The sequence below is a fragment of the Danio aesculapii genome, chromosome 22 (assembly GCF_903798145.1).
Source record: "Danio aesculapii chromosome 22, fDanAes4.1, whole genome shotgun sequence".
Lineage (NCBI taxonomy): Eukaryota > Metazoa > Chordata > Actinopteri > Cypriniformes > Danionidae > Danio > Danio aesculapii.
Window position 1 is genome coordinate 11,227,468 of NC_079456.1, and position 21,863 is coordinate 11,249,330.

The 21,863-nt window shown below is 37.3% G+C and overlaps 1 protein-coding gene across 2 annotated transcripts in view; it reads right to left on the reverse strand.

Annotated features, from left to right (window-relative positions):
- Positions 1-1,493: 1,493 nt before the first annotated feature.
- Positions 1,494-21,863, reverse strand: part of nisch (nischarin) — a 38,499-nt gene continuing 18,129 nt past the window's right edge. The window contains exons 13-21 of one of the 2 annotated variants that reach the window (XM_056447587.1): positions 20,126-20,240; positions 17,494-17,612; positions 17,360-17,412; positions 15,119-16,402; positions 13,546-13,732; positions 8,882-9,032; positions 7,050-7,178; positions 6,433-6,594; positions 1,494-2,425 (exon numbers count right to left, since the gene is read on the reverse strand). In XM_056447587.1, coding sequence (XP_056303562.1) covers positions 1,809-2,425; positions 6,433-6,594; positions 7,050-7,178; positions 8,882-9,032; positions 13,546-13,732; positions 15,119-16,402; positions 17,360-17,412; positions 17,494-17,612; positions 20,126-20,240 — 2,817 coding nt within the window. In that variant the 3' untranslated portion in view covers positions 1,494-1,808. Of the gene's footprint in view, positions 2,426-6,432; positions 6,595-7,049; positions 7,179-8,881; positions 9,033-13,545; positions 13,733-15,118; positions 16,403-17,359; positions 17,413-17,493; positions 17,613-20,117; positions 20,241-21,863 lie in introns of those variants that run through there. The other variant, XM_056447588.1, reaches the window with a different exon arrangement.

A 21,863-nucleotide genomic window follows, 5' to 3' on the forward strand; every position in this document is an offset into this window, starting at 1 on the left:
TTAATCAACTAGTTGACTTTACTTACAAAAAGTGAGTAAAGCCATTGCTTTCAAAGTGATAAGTTGATTTAATTTTTTTTGTGAACCCATTACTTTAAGCAAATAGTTGAAATTAAGTTGAAAAACTTAGTAAACCCATTTTAAAAAGTGTGTAAACTCATTGCTTTTAAAGCAATTTGTTGACTTTACTTACAAAAAGTGAGTAAACCCATTATTTTTAAGCAATTAGTTGACAAAAAGCAAACTTATTGATTTTAAAGCAATTAGTTGACTTTAAAAGTATTATTAACTTTACTTATTTAACACTTATTAACTTTTTAGCTACTAATTCTTTTTTGCAGTGGGTTATCTCTTAAAAACTTGTTCACAAAACTGGTCACGTAAACTTTTACTAAAGAACAGAGAGAAGCCTTAAGTGGAGAGTGAGAGCGGGGTTGGTCTTGTTGCTATGGAAGATGTCAGCATGATTAATATCTATGCACCCAGTGATTGGCTGATAGGTAGGGGAGGAGTCTCTGTCAGATTTATTCATGGAAACTGTGGAGCGCGATATATAATAACAAATAAATTACCAATTTATTTGCAAAAAAATGTACAAAAAAATTAATAAAAAGGTAAAAAAAATTATATATATGTAAATAAATTTAGGAGTATAAACATAAATAAGTATAATTATATTATTTAAATAAGTATAATATAAATATTATAATGTAAATTTAAGATTTCCTCTTATATTAGCAGGTTACAAGACACTTTTAGCCATAAGATGTTTTGTAAATTCTGCTCCTGACATACACACTTTTGTTACATTAAATTACATTTTAGTTAGTCTCAATCATGGCAAAAATGATTTTAACAGGAAGATGGTTTTTTAGCAGGTAACCAATATGAGAGTTTTGGGTTGTGACAGTCTGGCTTTGTCCTGGAAAAATCTTGATTTGCTTATTGACACGTTTTATGACATAAACTCAGATACTTAAAATACTTTTCAAAAATATATTTTACGAAATGTGACAAAACTGAAGTTTCGCAGCGTAAACACACACATTTGCCTTTTGTTTCGGAGATTTTTCCATTTAGTTTTGCTTTGTTCCCTTTTGTGAATCGAACTAAATATTAAATCAGAAAGAAACCGATGCATTTACTCCATTAAATCAGAAAGAAATTGATGCATTTACTCACATTTATTTAAAAAAAGTTGAAAGTGCATGATCAGTCGGAAATTCCCATGGCGAGTTATCTCGTGAAGCTGTAAGCGCTCTGTAAACATGTGCTTGGTGCTCATCCGTTTCAATACCTGTACAAACAAATCCACGGATTCGTCTCAGAAATACTACCTAAAATAGGAATAACACTTTAAAACTGCATGTACATAAAAACAAGACTATATATATATATATATATATATATATATATATATATATATATATATATATATATATATATATATATATATATATATATATATATATATATATATATATATTTACGTTTCATTAAAAGCCATCGACCTGAAAGTCATTTTGTTGCCATGGAACAACAAATGTGCGCAAAAAAAGTAAAATAACACTGTAGCACGTAAGTTTATAACAGACGTTTCACATTTCATGATAGAAAGCCGATTGTACACAGCAGCAGATAAATACGTCTGAAAATCAGCAAAAGAGCTTAAGTTTGAAGCCTGAGACAAAAATATTACACTCGTGTGGACTCTACAATACAGCTTCCCAGGATGCATTGTGTGAAAACGAAACAAAAACTAAAAAAAGTAGGTGAATACTCTTCAAATCTCCAATGTTTTTCATCTGTTAGCCTGTTAGCTCAACAGGTAGCTCTCGGCTGCACAGCGCCTCCCATTGGCGAGCCAGAAGCGATATTAGCCGTTCTCTACTGTCCGCTCCGGGTACAAAAATACACCATTGTACTTCGCCCTCGGCTCCTCCAATCCCCTGCGTCCTTTCGCTTCTTCCGTCGGCGTCTGCAAAATGATCCATAGTAAGATGGCACAACAGATCCGGTCCAGGAACGTCGTCGAAAACCAGCGTGAGGGCTTGCGGGTAAGTCTGGTAGCCCATTAGCACACGGTCAAGATCGCGTATGCGGCGCGCATCTGTTAGCCGGTACTTGTCTCTTTGTGGCGGCTCTTTTGCGAACTCAGGGAGTGGGTAACTAATATGGTCTTCGTCCAGGAGGAAGACATCCGTGCTGGTGAGTATGAGAGTTTTGGGCTGTAACACGGTCTTGTTCGGTCCTGGAACGACATGGACTTGGAAAACTAGTACATATAAAAGGATGTTGAAGGAGGTTTGCGCCTGTGGAGTCTTTCTCTCCGCCACGATGAAGGTGAGGTCTCCGATTTCTTCCTCACTTGGATATACAAACTTCACCTTGCTAGAATGGACCAGTTCGTAGTTCTCCATTTTGCCTGAGATAAATTGAAGAGGAAATAAAATATGACATCAAAAAGCGTTTCATAAATTAGTGTTTCCCAACCATGTTCCTAAAGGCACACCAACAGTACACACTTTCAACCTCTTCCTAATCAAACACACCTGAATCAACGAGAGTCCAAAACCTGAAGTTAATGGGTCCGATCAGGTAGACATTCAAAATATGTACTACACTGGTATGAGTTAATTAAATACCTCATTACTTTAAATTGAGTAAGTTCACAGTACTCATATAGATTAGTTTTTTTTGACGGTTTGAGTTGGCTTATCTTATTGGGTTTTACAGTACTCAGTTGGTTAGAGTTCTCTTCATTTATTGGGTTTTACTGAGCTCAAATTTCTTTATTTACTCAAATGGACCAAGTTCACAGTACTTATTAGGATCAGTTTTTGAACTTAAATTGTTTGCTGCAATCGGTTTCCACAAACGATTTGAACTTTTTGGGTTTCGCAGTGTGTTGGTGTGCCTTCAGGAACAGGGTTGGGAAACACTGTGATAAACATCCAGTCAAAGACTATGGAAAAGAAAATATTAGCCATATGAATTTTGGTGAGGTCTTAAAATGGTGTCTTGCATTAAAGGTATTGTCAAACAAACAAAATGTACTCACTATTTAGTCTCCCTCAATTGGTTCCAAACCTTTATTTTTATTTACCTTTTTTTAATTCTCCTCTCAGAACTGTACGTATCTGCAATATGGACAATACTTAAACTATGGGGCTTTTGAATGCTTGATTCTGATTGGCTAATTACCATTTTAAATGTTATATTTTCTTATAAATGCACAGCTAAAGTACCATATCACTGTGCTCAATGATTTCAGTTATTTTACAGCATTTAACAAATGTCAAAAAACAAATCAAAAGCATTTGGATGAGATGTGTAAGAAACTTGGCCTACACAGAGGAGCAGTTTGAGGACAAAAAAACCTGACAAATTTCTTAAAGGGGTGGTCCAGAATGTAATTTTAAGGCTTGGTTGTGTTTATAATATGCAAAGCGATGTGTGCTCATGTTTCATTTGAACGAAATCACGTTATTTTTTATAAATCTCACTTTGATTATAAACAGCTACTCAGCTAACATGGAAATGACTGTCATATTTCCTAATTCCTCTGAAAGGCCAGCCCTCAAGAGGCTCTGATTGGTCATCTGTCATAATGTGCTGCGATTCGCGAATCAGCTCTACATCACGCCCGTACAAGCACGCTCTTTTGTGCTGCGTAAACAGTCAGTCAACCTCATGCCGGCTCTCTAAAAAAAAATCTGACAAGTGTCTGGAATGAGTGAAAATGGGGTGCGGCTCCTTTAAGAGAGATCGCCATTGTGCGCGTGTGTGTGTGTGTGTGTGTGTGTATGAACTGTCTGTAGAAGAGCATGTGTGCGGCACCGATGTTTATTTTTATTTTTCTCTGATGCTCGGATTAAGTTATTGTTCTGTAATATACAGTGACGCTGTTGACAGAAGAATAAAGCACAAGATGTGGGATGCGATCTGTGTGAGCCTTGATTGATTTTTCTGCTGCTACACGAGTTAGGCTAGCTCTCCTGTATTTTCACCCAACGCGTTACACGACATCTTTCACATATATTCGGAATATGCAAGTGTAGCATGCGTTCACATATCTTTTGCAAGTTCACTATCTGAGATTTGAAACACACGGAAAAGCTGCCTATAGAGAGACACGCACGCGCTGGTGAAGAGAGAGTGTGTGTGTGTGTTGGGGGGGTGGAGGGGGGTGAACTGGGACATTCTGAAAGCAATTTTTTTCGTTCATTCCAGGCTTTGCTAAGCTAACTCTGTAAAAACCAAGGTCTCCCTTTGTATTGAACTATGCAAGTAGTGGACCACCCCTTTAAAATACAACATCTGAATGCTGTTTTTAGCCATTTAACTATACTATAAGCAGTGTTGGGAAGTAACTAGTTACATGTAATGGCGTTACGTAATTTAATTACAAAATAAATGTAACAGTAATTCGTTACAGTCACTGAGAAAAAATGTGTAATTAAATTACAGTTATTATGAAAATGGTAAAGATTACAAAGAGGTTACAGTGACGTCACTAGCTTAACTGCATTTCTCACTACTTTCAAAAATAAATAGATTTTCAGTAGTGAAGCTATTTTATTAGCCAAGTAGCGTTCACACAAGCTACATTTACTGATAGCGGATCAATAAGTGATGGCACCGACATTCACAAAGCTGTGAGGCCGTTGTCTAGCCGATTAAAGTAAATTCATATTATGGCAAGAATGATGATTCCTTCTTCTTCCTGTTTTTCGGTGGTCGACAACAAACTTGGTGCGTTACTGCCACCTCTCACTCTGGTAGGTGATGTAGCCAACCAATTAGGCTAACACGAAAAAATTTCCTTGATAGAAAGATGACAGAGAGGAGTTCTATATATAGTTTACAGTAGTAAAAGCTAAAGTATACTATGGTAATTACTATTAGTTTATGATAGTTACTAATAATACTACATTATGTAGTGTAATTTATAAACAGAGTTGTAAATATATATACAATATGCAAAATGTTGATTTTGTAACAACAGTAAGCACTGTTTTTGTTATAATGTCTGGTTTTGTGGTGGCTGTACTTTAAAATTAAATTAATATAATCTTAATTAAATTGATGAGAGATTTTGAAATTCTAACAGTAAACAGAGCTACTGTAAGCTCACACCTGCTTGGTATAAATGCTTGAAAATGATTTAGTTGAAAATATCCATTAGAAATTTTAAAGTAATCAGATGTAATCAGTGACTTATAAAGTAATTGAAAAGGTACTTATTACTTTTTAAATAGGGTAATTTGTAATCTGTAATCTATTACATTTCCAAAGTAACATCCTCAACACTGACTATAAGTAGAATAATTGACTCCGGTCTGTTGAATTATTAAAAAATAATCCACATCTCGAAAATCCACCTCAGACTTGCATCTTCTTTTTTAATAATTCAACTCAACTCAATTCAGTTATTCCCCTTACATAGTAACCTCTGATAACCACTATAAAAACATAACGTAAATGTAAAGTTCTTTCTGTAAAGCAACTTTGAAATGTGTATCATGAAAAGTGGTATCTAATTTTGAAAGAAAAAAAAGATCAGTTGTAATTTCAATAGTTGTGGATGTCATTTTTCAAGAGCGACAGGATTTTCGATTTTGTATCCGCCATTTCAGTTTGTTTCTCTGGTAATTTCTGACCTCTACACAAGGCGCCAGGCCTACTTGCAATGGTCTTTGCCAAGTAGGTATAGTGATGCAAACTTTTAACCATTTATGTGCGATTGTTAACAAAAAAGGACAGTTGTGTAAACAAAACATTAAAATAGTGTTTTTAGTATGAATTTCAAACGCAAGATGAGCAAAAATACAGTTAATTTAATCAAATTTGGCAGCACTCACCCAAAACCATGCCTGCTCACTAGCGCCCCCCAGTAACTTCAAATGTAAGCAACTCTAATATTATTGGCATATTTAATACTATAAAGCTGCTCATTTTACTGTATCAAGTGCTCAACAGCTAAACAAGACGTGATGTAACTTGATTAACTGCACTGATCAGATCTGTGGTTACGATCAGATGCTTTCTTAAATGCTGTTTTCTCACTGCTGTCATTTTAGCTCTAAGCACTGTTGGTGCATTTTAATGTTTGCTAACAGTAAACCACTGCCGAAGTGCAGTAACTAGGATTAAAATTGAAAAATATGCATTTTGTTTAAATATGCAAGTGTAAAAATGAAAACAAATGCAAATTTAAATATGCAAGTTTTTTTTTTACATCAGCCAGTCAGACATGTTATGGGTAAAATACTGGGTTAATTTCTACAAACAAAAACTGGACCATCTCAAGACTGAACAGTTATCGCAAAGCACATTTTAGGCTCTGCCCTAATTTTGATCAAATATGTAGCTACTGCACTTGGCCTTTGGACAACAGTATAGGTTTATGAAGGCCTTAAGCAGTCAGACCTGTGCTTTTGTTTCCAAACTGTGAGTAGAAATCTTGCTCTGAAGGTTCAGGAGAAGGAACTTTCTCCAAAAGTGATAAAACCATCATTAGCTGCTGCAGGAAGCGATGCGTGCCGTAACCATCACGGGTCAGACAGGAAATGATGTGATCAGCCGAAGGCCCTTTAAAGAAAGGAAGAAAAAAAATTATCTTGAATATTTAACCTTTTTTACAGTTTTGGATACATTTGTGGCATCAATAAAAGAAGGTGCTTAAAACTAAACAGAGTTTATCACATTACACCTTTTGCACTTGCATGTTTGGTTGCAAAACATACAAAAAAATGCCACTTCCATCAGATATACTCCAGAAAATGCAAAGAATGTGAGTTTCTCGCCAAAGGCGTTTTCTCCAGAGATGCGAATGAAAACATTAGCAGTTCTTTGGTGCACAAATTAATTTTTGAAACTGCTTTCAGATCAAATGGACTTGCGAAAACACGATTAATGGCTTGCGCTTGAAATTATATTAGCTGAAAGATCGTTACAATCTGTGTTGGCTTGATAAATACAGCACAAGCCTTGACTCGTTAAAAAAAATAAAAAAACTGTGAGTACTGTTATCGACACAAACTCACCCATGACCCTGAAGAACTGATCGAACAAGCCCACATTGACACTCTGCAGGTCCTTCAGTTTGAGGGTGAAGCAGAAGGAGACGAGGAAATCGGTGTCCTTGTGCTCGGACGGTTGCCAGGTCCACATCACTGTAAGATCAATCAATTTAATGAATCAATGTTAGTGTTTGAGACTGATGATCACAACAGAATATAGGAACGCATACAACTCACCAGCCACTTTATTAGGTTTACATGTTCAACTACCTATTAATTCAAATATCTAATCAGCCAATCACAAACAAATTCCAAGTGTTTAGCAGATATTCAAACTAAGCGTCAGAATGGGGAAATAAGTGATTTAAGTGACTGAAAATTATGTGTCAAATGAGCTGCTTAGGGTTTCAGAACCTGCTGATCTACTGGGACTTTCGCTCAGAGTTATCACTAGGGTTTACAATGGTCAGAAAGAGAGAAAATATCAGAGGAAAATGGCCAGAATGGTTCATGCTGATAATAAGTCGGAGCAGAAAAGCTCTCCAAAAATGGACAATAGTAAATTGGAAAAAAGGTTGCCTGGTCTGATGATTCTCAATTTCTGCTGCATCATTCGGATAGTAGGGTCCTAATTTGGTGTAAGCAACAAGAAACCATCCTGCTGTGCATGAAGGGTTCAGCCACTTAGTACCAATTGTGCATCATTTATGGCCATTCCACTGAGTGGTACAGTCCGGTCCAATACGGCAGTGGTTCCCAAAGTGAGGGTCGGGACCTTAAAGGCACTCACGTACATTAAAAATAAAGGCCACGACTGAACAGAGGATGATCTCCAAGTAGCGGTCTCCAAAATTAAACCAAGAATTGCCTTGTGCTGTAAACACTGTGCCCACCATTCTCATTAAGTGAGGTTAACATTAAATTAAACCAATAAATATTGACTTAAAAAATTAGATTGCACTTATTTGTGTTGTCAATAAGCTTGTTTATATAGTTCCTATTGGTGTGTGCGCACTGCTGTATGCAATGTTTGTATGTTTACAACCACCTATGAGGACAGTGGTGGTCGCAAGTCACTGGAAGTGTTATTTTAGAGGTCGCGAGCTGAAAAGTTTGGGAAGCCCTGCAATATGGTACACATTTATGTCCATTTCCACTGTCAAATGTACCAAATGAAGTGAAATAAGATCTATGACACCAAGAATTAAAGTTGAAAACAGATGACTTGCAGAGTATAATAACAAACGTCTGTCCTGGCTTCATTTATAATGTACATAGTCATGACATGCAAATGTGAGCGCGGGAAAAAGTGCACATCAAAGCCATTTCATAATCTTCCATATTGTCCGTATTTATACGGAAGAATCACATTCCTGCTTCAATTGTCATTTTGACCGTTACACATTTCCTCATTCAAAACTATACGAGTGACACATCTTGTGTATTCTATAGTCTTTGGATTAGAGCTGCTGGATTTACAACATGTTGCTTCATCAATTTCTCCCGAAATACATGAAAGTAAGTGGCTGGGAGAATAATAAACATTCTAGAAACCCAAACAGTGTTTATCTGATGTGAATAAGGCACATTGTCAGTTTATGCTTACAAATAACTATTATTGCCATCTATACAGACAACAGCATTTATTTTGCAAACCGTAAAGTTCAATTTTGTTGGTACTTTTGTGTATTTAAATGTCTGAAACACCAATAAACAACAATAAATTGTGATTTATGGGGAAAAGTCATTATGGGAAAGCAGATTTTAATAAATTAGCCGATTATGTGACACTTGGAACTTTCAAATCACACCGGTGTGATCGTACGTGTCAAAGGTTTAAAAAAAGATCTGCTCACTTGATTGGTTAGTAAGCGAGGATGCGCTGTCATCCAGGATGAAGTAAATGGCCTTGTTGGACAGCAGGACACAGGCGGTCGTCTCCACATCAGGAGACCTGTAGAAGAGCACAGATGTCCACAGGATGTGCTTTAGCTCCTCGTTCTCCATCTGCACACAAAATGAGATAACAATCAGTTTTCTGGCTGAATACTAGCATCTTAAAGTAAAATATTTTGTACTGTCATCATGGCAAAGATAAAAGACATCAGTTACTATAACTATTATGTTTAGAAATGTGTTGAAAAAAAATCTTAAATTGGGGGAGTGTGTACAGCGGGCCAATAATTCAGAAGGGCTAATAATTCTGATTTCAACTATATGTGATGTACACAGAAGGTCTTTCAGACACAGCTTTTCAAAATGGAGAAACATGTCCATTGTCTGGTTTTATTTGTTTTTCCGTCAACATGACACCCAGTGCAAAACATGCCGTGTCCATAGCCATTGTTTCTTTAATGTCATGTTTCTGAGAGTCAGTCACTAGCTCTGCATTGACAATGACATCATGCATATCATTAAAAATGGCAAGCGATAACTGGTTGTAGTCTTGTATATTTCTCATCAATTTTCTTGAAAGGTTTAAAGGGATAGTTCACCCAAAAACGAATTTACTCACCATTTTCTTACCTTCGGGTGGTTTCAAAGCCAAACACTAAAGATTTTATTTAGCAAAAAGCTGAAAACCTGTTAAAATCCACTTTTGTGTTCAACAGAAGAAAGTCAAACAGGTTTGCAACTAGCAGAGGGTGAGTAAATGATGACAGAATTGTCAATTTGGGGTGAACTATCCCTTTAAGGAGTCAAATATCGCATTAGGGCCTTTAGGCAAGAAGCTGATGAAATGCCAACGGCAAAATATTCTACGCTGTGCTGCAACCTTCTACCACAGGAGAATATGCTGAATAATTTAAGTAACATTGTTTTATTATATGCAGTTTTAATTAAATTAGAATGTAACTCTAGAAGCAACCTTTATTTTGGTGTTAAATGACATTTTCTATATCTTTGGTGAAGAACTGAATGCTTTACTCTCACCTGCCACTTTAGTAGGTACACCTGTCCAGCTGCTTGTTAACGCAAATTTCTAATCAGCCAATCACATGGCAGCAACTCAATGCATTTAGGCATGTAGACATGGACAAGTCGATCTGCTGCAGTTCAAACCGAGCAGATAAGAATGGGGAAGAAAGGTGATTTAGGTGACTTTGAATGTGGCATGGTTGCCGATCTGCTGATCTACTGCGATTTTCATGCACAACCATCTCTAGGGTTTACAGAGAATGGCCCGAAAAAGAGAAAATAATCCAGTGAGCGGCAGTTCTGTTGGCAGTTCAAATGCCTTGTTGATGCCAAAGCTTAGATGAGAATGGCCAGACTGGTTTGAGCTGTTAAAAAGGCAACAGTAACTCAAATAACTACTCATTACTACCGAGGTATGCAGAAGAGCATCTCTGAATGCACAACACGTAAAACTTTCAGGCAGAAGACCACACCAGGTACCACTCCTGTCAGCTTGGAACAGGAAACTGAGGCTATAATTCGCACAGGCTCACCAAAATTAAACAGTAGAAGATTGAAAAAACGTCGCCTGGTCTGATGAGTCTCAATTTCTGCTGAAAGCATGGATCCATCCTGCCTTGTATCAACGGTTCAGGCTGGTGGTGGTGTAATGGTGTGGGAGATATTTTCTTGGCACACTTTAGGCCCATTAGCAATAATTGAGCATCCTGTCAATGCCACAGTCTACATGAGTATTGTTGCTGACCATGTCCATCCATTTATGACCACAGTGTACCCATCTTCTGATGGCTACTTCCAGCAGAATAACGCGTCATGTCATAAAGCATAAATCATCTCAGACTGGTTTCTTGAACAGGACAATGAGTTCACTATACTCAAATGGTCTCCACAGTCACCAGACCTCAATCCAATAGAGTGATGCTATCATATAAATATGGACCAAAATCTCTGAGGAATATTTCCAGTACCTTGTTGAAACTATGCCACGAAGCAATAAGGCTGTTCTGAAGGCAAAAGGGGGTCCAACCCTGTACTAGTAAGCTGTATCTAATAAAGTGGCCGGTGAGTTTATTTTACAGAGTGATTTATTTCTTCTCTGGCTATGGCAGGAAACAGTTTACTTCCAGTTGCCTTTGCCATTTGTTTGACTTTATTTGAAACAAGCCAAAAATATTGTGTAGTGTGAACCTGGCATTAGAGTGAAAGGTTAATTTCATTAAACAATAAGGATTTCTTGGACTATATATATTAGTAATTTTTTTATTTTCAAGAATTGAGGATGTCTACAAAAACAGGCACGCACTCACTCTAAAAAATCCTCACATGAACTGCAGTGCATAAATTATTCTAATTAGGACCTTTAATCGCATTGCCAACTACAAATGTTAGAAGCGTTTGTTTACGGTTAAATTCATTCTAGGATATCCTGTAAAAACACGGCGCTGATTGCACAGAGAATGAGTGGGAAAATGTTTGGATAGTTGCCTTTTTGAAAACAAGGCAGCTGGCCAAATGTAACAGAGTCAAAGTAAATAAACAAATGCACAGGAGCCAAGGGCGCACAGAGGAAGAGGGGGGGAGGGCGACTGGAAGGACAAAAATCAAGGAATGTACAGTTTTACAACACCACCAGGGAAACTCAAGGGGTTATACAAAAACAGCCAAAGAGGTAACCACAGCTCAATCCTTCAGGAAATATGCTAGTAGGAAGTGTTGGGTAAATTACTTAGTATCATTAAAATTGTATTCAAATTACTTTGTCTGAAAAGTTACTTAATTACTCAAGAAATAATTAAATTACTTGACTAAATCCAAATAAGTCTCATCGCATAGACAATAGAAATCAAACTCAATAATAAAAAAAAACACTTAAAGAGTCCCTATTATGGGTTTTTGAAAATGACCTTCCATGCATTGTGTAACACAGCTAGCTCCAAGTGACTGAAAACATCCAGAGGTTTAAATCTAAAAGTGCACAGTGTTTAAAACTATTAATTCTTAAAGGAAAGAGTCAACTCAGAGTTGAATGAATGATTCGATTCTTTTTAGTTTGGATTATTTGCCTGCCAGTATCTGTGTTGATACGAGGCATCGCCTAATATGAAGGGCTGGATCCGGTAAAACGTGGACATGCCTTTACCTTCAGACACCAGCAGAGCGCAGGGAATCATGGGATTGACCATGACGCCAAGATAATAAAAGCTAAGATAAGGACTGAGTAATGGCCAGAGATGCAGCAGTTGGGAATTAAGGGATAACGTTAATTTTCAGAACAATACCACAGTATACCATGTGCTGTGTTTGCTGCTGTAATTTTTCTGATATTCCTTTAAGTGTTTCTTCTTCCTACACAACATGCAAGTGTGGTTAAATTGGTTGCCTCGAAATATGTATTTAATTGTGTGTTGTAACTTGAAAGGACTCTGCAGGGCTTATAATCACTTGTAATCTATTATAGATTGAAGATATTCTATTAAATTGTAGATATTCACATATCGCGTCCAAAACCATGTGGAAAATGTGACGCTTGCTTTTTCCTTTACCTTTTAAATGTGTTTCTGTGCTCGATTTCCTGCTGTTTGTCGTTCTTGACCACCATCAGCTGTTCCTCACACACGTCAATTTTCAAAATAACTTTTGACACTGTGTGAATTAATACTGAATGTGTGTCGTTGTTATTACTTGGGGTTATGGTTAAGAATAGAGTATATGCTGGTGTTTAACTGCATTGCATTGGGCTCTGACACATATACTCTGTGCTTTGACTACTTTATAATAGTGGTGAGCGTTTCTCTCCATCTTGCACTGAACCCAGCCAACAAGTCACAAAAGACTTAGCCATTGGACCAATCAGCGCTGATTAGCAGCACACAAGGGAGGGGTTTGGGAACAAATGAATTGCTGAAAGTATACGGGAGTCGTTGGGATAATTAGGTAAAAATAAATGCATATTATAAGTGAAAGTGTTTTTTGACCTTGCATGTATATCAGCTTGTTGTTGGAGACCCCCAAATCCCCAATATGACCTTTTATAATGCATAATAGAGGCACTTTATATTAAACAAAACATGCATTAAAACAAAATATTTCAAATTAATGAAACCACATTTCATACATGCCACATATTGCCATATTTTTTAAACATTTCATTGTTAAATGTGCAATTGTCAGAAAAATAAAACCTTATTTATTTGAAACAATTTAATTATTATGCTAAATATCTGGAAAAACGAATACACACATACAAACATGAATACACACAATTAATCTGGTTACCTGAATTTATACCTTATAATATCATGAACTAAATTGTCAATGAATTATTTTTAGGAATATGAAAATTGTCTCAAAATATTCTTTAGTTGAAAAATAGAATTATTATGAAAAATAAAAGTTACTCTGCTTCACTGAATTGATATATGTAGAATTGAATGGTTGAATGTATGAACTGTATTTAAGGCAATAATATAATAATTAAATAACTAAATTACCTCCAAATCAAAAGTAATCCCTTACTTACTCCAATACTTAATCCATTAATTACTTTGTAACTAATTTCATCCACACTGCTGATAAGAAATATATTGAACAAGTGACTTGCCTCTGCAATGTTGTCGTGGAAGAAGTGAACAAGTTGGTCTCCCTTGAGGGAAGAGATGAGGACTAATGAAGAGGAGAGCGTGAGGTGTGAGGGACACTGGTTGTCCTCCATCAGCTGCTGAATGAGAGATTTGGCTGGATACAGCAGAGACAGGGTCAGATGGGGCCTTGGCACTTCCTGAGCAACGCTGTGAAAAATGTAATATAAGTGTGTTTATACTGTGAAAATGGCTAAAAAGCAATGCAGCACTAATGGAAATGAGCAGTCATTTAGTGGGTGAAGTTTCTCTACTCTGCTACTTGTCTTTTGTCCAGTAAAAACGTCAACCTGTAAAGTTTGGATTAGAGTTAATTGGCAAGATCCAATGAATCCATAGACAAGTAGTGTACACTTATAGAGTAGGGACAATTAAAAAACTTCAATTCATTTCAAGGTAGATCTCCAGGAATAGGATTGGGCACCCCTGACCTAGGTATTCCAGTTTCCTCCAACAGCAGATTAAATAGGGACAATTTAGGACCTTAAATTCACCTAATCTGCATGTCTTTGGGGTGTTGGAGGAAACCGGAATACCTAGAGCAGGGGTGCCCAATCCTATTCCTGGAGATCTACCATCCTGCAGAGTTCAGCACCAACACTGATCAAACACAACTAAACCAACTAGGTAGGAGCACTTATGTCTGATCAATGTTGCAGCTGAATTCTGCAGGAAGATAGATCTCCAGGAATAGGATTGGACACTCATGACCTAGAGCAGTGTTTCTCAACCACGTTGCTGCACTGCATGTTTTGGATGTCTCCTTTGTCTGTCACACCTATTACAGGTCTTACAGTCTCTACTAAAGAGCTGATGATCTGAATTAGCTGTGTTTGTCTAAGGAGACATGGAAAATGTGCAGAGCTTGTGGTTTTCCAGGAACACGGTTGAGAAACACTGACCAAGAATACACTCACGCTAACAAGCAAAATCCACAAAGAAAGGAGTCTCATAATTTCTTTCAAAAATAAACAATTGCTAAAGGCCTTCACTGAGATTGAAACTACAACTCTTTTAATACATGCCAAGTGACAGCTTAGGTTTATGGTTAGAATTGTTCAGAGACTAGCAGAGGAGGTAAAATTTGCTCTTTAGTTTAGTCCACATGAAGACTACCACTGAGTTACAATTGGTGGACATTAAAGTTGCTGTCAGTAGTTGCAAGCTAGCCTACATTTAGTCTGAAATATCCTTGTGGAAATGTCTTTATACAAGACACCTTTGCAGGAATCGAACCTACAACCGTTTAGTTACATTCCAGGTGACAATTGAGGAGGTCAAAAGTTGCTCTTTAGTTTAGTCCACATAAAGACTACCACTAATTTCCAATTGGTGGACATTGAAGTTACTGTCAGTAGTTGGAAGTTAGCCTACATGTAGTCTGGAATGTTTTTGTTGAAAATTCCTTCTACAGGGCACAAGACCTTTGCAGGAATTGAACCTACAACCTTTGAGTTACCTTTCAAGTGACAATTTAGGCTAAAATGGCATTCATGCTATTCTATATTTAAAAAAACTAGCAATCAACTCCATTACCTGCTGGTAGGTATTCTTTGGGTAGTTGTTGTCGGAGCGGGACAATTGTGCACTTTCAAGTGTCCTTTCTTGGTTCGCTGAAGGGTGATAGTCTTAATTTCCCTCAGATTGGACCGTAGCTGCGTGAACTCTCTCAGATATGTGAACTTCTCTTGTGGAAGGGCAAAAACAACAGTCAGCTGCTCATGACCTGCCATTAGCTCCAGGACATGGTCATCATAAAAGCGGCGTGAGTTCGAGATGGCTTTACATGAGCAGCCCTGCTTCGGGTCAAGGAGAGTGAATGAGAGAGGAATACGGATTACTTTAGAGCAGCTACGCATTACGTTTGCTTCCAAAGCGTCCCGTAATGCAAGAGCAACAAAGTCTATCTTGAGGATACAGAGGTGCCGAGAGGTCAGAAAGAGGATCATGGGATTGGAGGCTTGGTCTTCAAACAAGCCGATCTGGGATAAAACATCTGAGTTCTTTGGAAACTGAGGATCATTGGAGACATTTTTGTTTGAGGTAGAGGAGTCTAAATTTAGGAAATGGATCAAATGTCCACCTTTCACACTGCCGTCACTTTCCTCAAAGTCCCAAGAGTTCAGAAACTGCCGGATGAAAGTCTGAGTGTTAGAGGAATTCAAAACTTGCTCTTCAGTTTGGTCCACATGATGACTAACATAAGAGTGGATCTCCTTTAGACTCTGGGCGCCTGAGAAAAAGAACCATTGTTTATTGCTCGATTTCACCTTCAATGAAAGGCAAACCTCAGGAATATCAAATCGAAAGGTCTCGATGTTGGTAAATGGGACAGCCAAGTCTATCTCAAGGTTCTCCATCAAGTCACTCGCTGGTTCCTCTGAGTGTGTGTGGAAAACCACAAAAGAGCTGTCTGTTGCCACCAAACAAGTTGGCCATTGCCTCAACCCTTCTCCAGCACTGATGCAAAGACCCCAAACTACAATTTTTACATGAACACTAGCAGATTCCTTCATATCATCTGATCCCTTTTCTTGAATAGTAGATGAGGAGGAACAACCCATGATCTCGTTGGTGTCATCTAGAGTCATCTCAAAGTACCCATCTCCAGACTGAGGGCTGCCTTGATCTGTGGTCTCCAGAAGTGTGGTTTTGCAAGGTACTGGGGTCGATTCTACTTTATTAGACTGGCAGATGCGAGCAGAAAGTTGGTTGGTAAACTCTTGTTTGGTGGTAGTGTAGGACAGCAAGGAAGGAGGCACAATGAGATTCGAAAGACTTGTGGTCCAAGGTTTCCACTCTTCTTCACAGCAGCAGGAGCTATTGTGGAATCAAAAACAAACATTCGTTTTGTTTGAACTGCATTTAGCAATCTTAAATATAGAGTATTTCAACACCATTAACAAACTGTACGCTGTTGTCTTCAGGGAAATTTTAACAGTGGGCAAGTATTTTACATAACATTTTAATACTAAAACTACTTCGTTTAAGTTATCGAGAACTTTTATGACGAGAAAATCAATAGTTTGGTCAATATCCTATTCTTGTACAAACGCGTTCTTGCAATATAGTAGCAATAACCCATCTTAGATATCTATAAACAAATTAAGGTTGCCAAAAGTACCAAATTCAGTGCTTTTCAGTAATAAAAAAAGTAATACCAGCATGCATGCATTTTGAGCACTGTTGGGTGAATTCTTGAACACCACTTATTGGCCTAGGTGTACACATTACATTTGTGGTGAACAATCTAACGTTAAAAACTATCTGACCTGCGAATATGACCTGCGAAATTGTATCACATGATTGCGTGAAACCAATTGAAGATCAAAACATGACCTCTCTGGACAGAAATTTAAAACATGGACCAATCGCTTTTTTAATATCTAATCATCTCGTTTAATCCTGCTCCTTTTCGCAGCACCGTAAAACAGAATTTCGCAAGCTCAAACTCTAGTGTGACCGCAGTTTAATGGTTGAGCATGTGAACACAATGGCCAATCAGCAGTATTTTAAAACCTGCACAAAAGTGCTCGAATGTTGACGAGAAATTACAATTTTTTCACATTTTAACACCAATTGGTGGCAAAGTTTGTACGTTTGACAACGCTACAAGGAACACTTATCTTTAAACCGTAGCACCTAGTCGAACTGCATTCTGAACTGCACTTTAAAATATTCCAGGATGCAATTAAGCTTATGAAGCCAAAACACATTTTTGCAAAGAGTAGATTTTCAAGCATAGCAGAAGTAAAACAAAAGTTTAGCACAACTAACCTGCTCTCAATGGTAACCTCTGAAGACAAACTGGAATCAATTTGAGTTTGCACCTGCAAAAATGGACCAATGATGCCTTGTTTTTGTGGAAACGTCAATATGAATGAATTAATTGTGCTATAGTACCAACCAACCTGCGAGGCGACCTCGCATGCTGAACTGTAAACATCATAGCATCTCTGGGTTAGTGTAGAATCCACAGGAGTTAATATATCTTTGGTTATAAAAGCTTTCTCTTTACAAGTAGTTATTTCTGAAAGGTAAACAGATAGAAAACCAAAAGTTACTAAAGCCACTGAAGCGGTTTACACAGCACATATTTGATATGGAATTCATGACAATGGATTGGGATGATCTGATTATATTAACAACATGATTATGTATTAAATCAATCAATGAATATAATGATATCACATGCAAGTTACCAAAATAAACCAAAACGAATAAAAATCATTCAAAATATTATAAATATCCATATACCCATATATCCAGTGTGTTCTGTTTTAAACACACAAGAAAAATCCTGATAATGCATAAATGATTTTGAAGCAACTCATGCAGGAGTGCAGTGTTATTCCATTAATATTTGAGAAAACATTGTAGAAATCACATTTTAAGAGCGCGTAACGCTGAATATTTAGATGCCGCTTGCAAAAAATGGAAAGTCTATCAAAAGCACCCGAGGCTGTTGCTTAGTAACTAACACTCAAGAGACAAATATGGAGATCAAATGCTCTATAAATCAGGCCCAATCGGCATTAGACCAACAAATGCAAATTAACCACACCGTATGTGAGCATTTAGGCTAGTTTGACACTGCAAGGGAAAGCAACGGATGCCCTTCATATTCATTCAAAGCCAAGATGTGAGGAAAAACCAGAGAGAGATGCTGGTGAAACTTGATTTATTTTATCTGCAGTGCAGAAATGGGCGCACCAAATCTCTGAAATGTAATTATGAGCTGCAATAAGTCAGCATGCAGGAGTAACTCAACACAAATGGGAATGAAATGAGATTTAGAGATCACTCGTGCAAAGAAAACGGAGAAAGCTTGATTTACAATCATCATGTGATGAAGAAAAAACATTGGTAAATGAAAATGGATCATTTTGCAAAAAAATAACAAGCGACAAACGACAGAACGAAGAGCAGGCCAAACATTATATGTCATGCCATCAGAGGGACGTTTCTTTAGGTTTAAAGGTGAAGTGTGCCATTCTTTATGGTAATATATTCTTCTTAATTTGCATAGGCCTGTCACAGTAACTACATATTGATTTGCAATATATTGTATATATTCTTCATGGATGTTTACTTTATTGTCTGAAAGTTCAAATTCACTTGTCTCTTGGTTTACCCCATTTTACAGCATAGTAGTCATGTTTTAAAATGCTGCTAGCATATTTACCATTTGGCTAGCATGAATTAACATGCTGCTAGCTAGTTTCTAGCATGATGCTAACATACTAACACAAAACGTTGCTAATCGTTTTACCACACGACTAACATGTTTTTGCATGTTTCAAACATGTTGGCTAGCATTAATTAACTTATTACTGGCTTCTTTATAGCACGTTACCATTTTTATTGTATGAATTAGCATGCTAACATGTTAAATGTAGCTAACAGGTTTCTAGCATGAAGTAGCACATTATAGGCATTTTCTTCACATAGTATGTTGCTAAGGTTTCTAACATGATACAATTTAATAATAATAATAATAATAATAATAATAATAATAATAATAATAATAATAATAATAATAATTCCTTACATTTATATAGCGCTTTTTTGGGCACTTAAAGCGCTTTACACATAGAGGGGAATCTCCTCATCCACCACCTGTGTGCAGCATCCACCTGGATAACGCGACGGCAGCCATTTTGCGCCTGACCGCACACCAGACACTAGCTGATTGGTGGAGAGGAGACAGAGTGATGAAGGCAATTATGATATGGGGATAGTTAGGAGGCCATGATGGACAGAGGCCAGTGGGCAGATTTGGCCAGGATGCCACGGTTAAACCCCTACTCTTTTTCGAAGGACATCCTGGGATTTTTAATGACCACAGAGAGTCAGGACCTCGGTTTAACGTCTCATCTGAAAGACGGCACTCACTGAGCAGTATAGAGTCCCCGTCACTATACTGGGACATTAGGACCCACACAGACCACAGGTTAGGCGCCCCCTGCTGGCCTCATTAAAACCTCTTCCGGCAGCAACCAAGCTTTCCCATGTGGTCTCCCATCCAAGTACTGACCGGGCGCAGCCCTGCTTAGCTTCAGTGGGCAGCCATGTGAGAGTTTCAGAGAGCGAGCTGTTTCATTAATTTAGCTAGCATGTTTAACATGTTACATGTTTATAACAGTTAACATTGTCATCATGTTTACCATATTGCTTTTGTGTGTATTAATAAGTTCGCTAACATAATGACATCGCTAATGTGCCTCTAACATGACTGATATTAGCATGTTTCTAGCTTGTTTTCACAAACGGCTTAAATTGCACATTGCTACCATGTTTTAGCATATTGTTAGCACAAATGAACATGGTGCTAACATATTTAGCATGTCTCAGAAGAAGCAGCAGCTTCCTCTTAACATAATTATCACAACAGATCTATATGAAGATACAGTAGGTTTGGGGCGGCACTATTTCTTTATCTGACCAACAGCAGTTTGCGAATTCTAGATTGACACACTTCACTTCTAACCCTAGTCTGTGTTTCCCCCCCTCGTCCCAGCAGCGCGATACATACATGATTACCTTGGCTGGAGCAGGTGGAGCGGGACAAAGAGGGGGACGAAGAGGAGGACGGCGCGACAAGAGAGGAAGACGACGACTGTGGCCCACCCGCGGCCTGCCCCAGGACATCACTCACCTGACAACAATAACATCAGGCTCTGCTTTAGCCAAAACTAACAAATCAAGATTAGGGCTGCACGATTAATTGAAATAAAATCAAGATTTAGTAAAAGCTGCAATTCTCATGCGCACGTTGTGGAAACACGGCTCTGTGATCAGTAGTAAATCTTCCTTAAGGCTAGAGGGCGCTCTCACACGGAAACTGCAAGTATGCCACAAAGAAGAGATGTGAGAAATCAAACAGAGCAGAGGATTTTAACTGCTTTTAATCGATTAAACAAGATTAAAAATCATGATCATCTCACTAAAGGATTTATTTCAGACATTCGACTGAAGTTACGAGGCGAGTTTGGAGCAAAACATGTTATTAAACGTGGTATTTTTCACGCGCTTTCAGATCAGCATCAACACAGAGCCATAGCTCAGTGAGAAACGACACAACAACTGTCTTATCGCAGATCTTCAATTTCAGGATTTCACCAATTAAATAGTCCATGAACATTTGCGTAGCTTGTCAGTGAACGATGAGTAGCTACTAGAGATTTACAGCTGATTACAGAGCCGGTTTTACTGACAAAATGCACAAGAAAAATCTCCTTCGATTAAACATTCAGCCCTACTCAAGACCCCTACAGGTCATGGTGAAGGGTTGTAAGAAGGTGTAAATGTTTCATTAATACTGATCCAAAGATTTAAACGAAAGATTTACACGTCTAAACCAGAATTACAAACGTTCATTTGTATTAGGGTGTATTCATCGAAGCATTTTATTTTTATACTGAAGCACTGTTTTTTTTTTTTTCAAAAGATGTGCAACTTTTTAAAAACTTTTTTCCTTATTAAAAAGTGCTGGGTTCTAAAAAAAAGTGTGGCGCTTCCATTAAAACATTTGCAAAAATTCACTCGGCTTGGGTGGAGACACACCATAAATCTTCAATTCTGAGTAGCTCCACTCACCATGAAATCTCACTGGTCCAAATCCTGCTCCTTAACTAACAGCACTTCTGATTGGCTTTGCCTTTTAATATAATATTTCAAGCGAAAAACTTTCAATGCGAACAAAAGCTTTACTCAAAACTAAAGGTCATGCCTGATTAGGATCAATACAGATTTAGCACATAGAGAACAAAGGTCTGAAAACAATACATTCATGTTATTTAAAAAAAAATACTGTAACAATTATTTTTGTTTTGTTTAAATAATAAATGATGAAGTTTCCCTGCTTTAAAACGCAAAATTGCAGTAGAAGTTTAACTTTTAACTGTTGAGCCGCTGTGATTTTGTATGTTTTTCAAGTGGGAAAAGTCAGCATTTATAAAATGAAAACTGAAAAAAAAAATCCATTTAAAAAAAATAATGAAAGTGAACAAATACGTCTTGAAACTTCACAGGAAAAAAAAAGCTGAAACCACATGGGGACCTATCTTAAGACTCTTGGGAATCTAGCATTTTAAGTTTGTACATTTTTATCTTTATTTCTGACCTACATATTCATGTCACTGACTTTGTAAAAATGTGAGTATTCTCATCTCTTGTTTATGTGCTTCGTATGTTCAGTGTATGTATGTATGCATGTATGTGTATATATATATATATATATATATATATATATATATATATATATATATATATATGTATA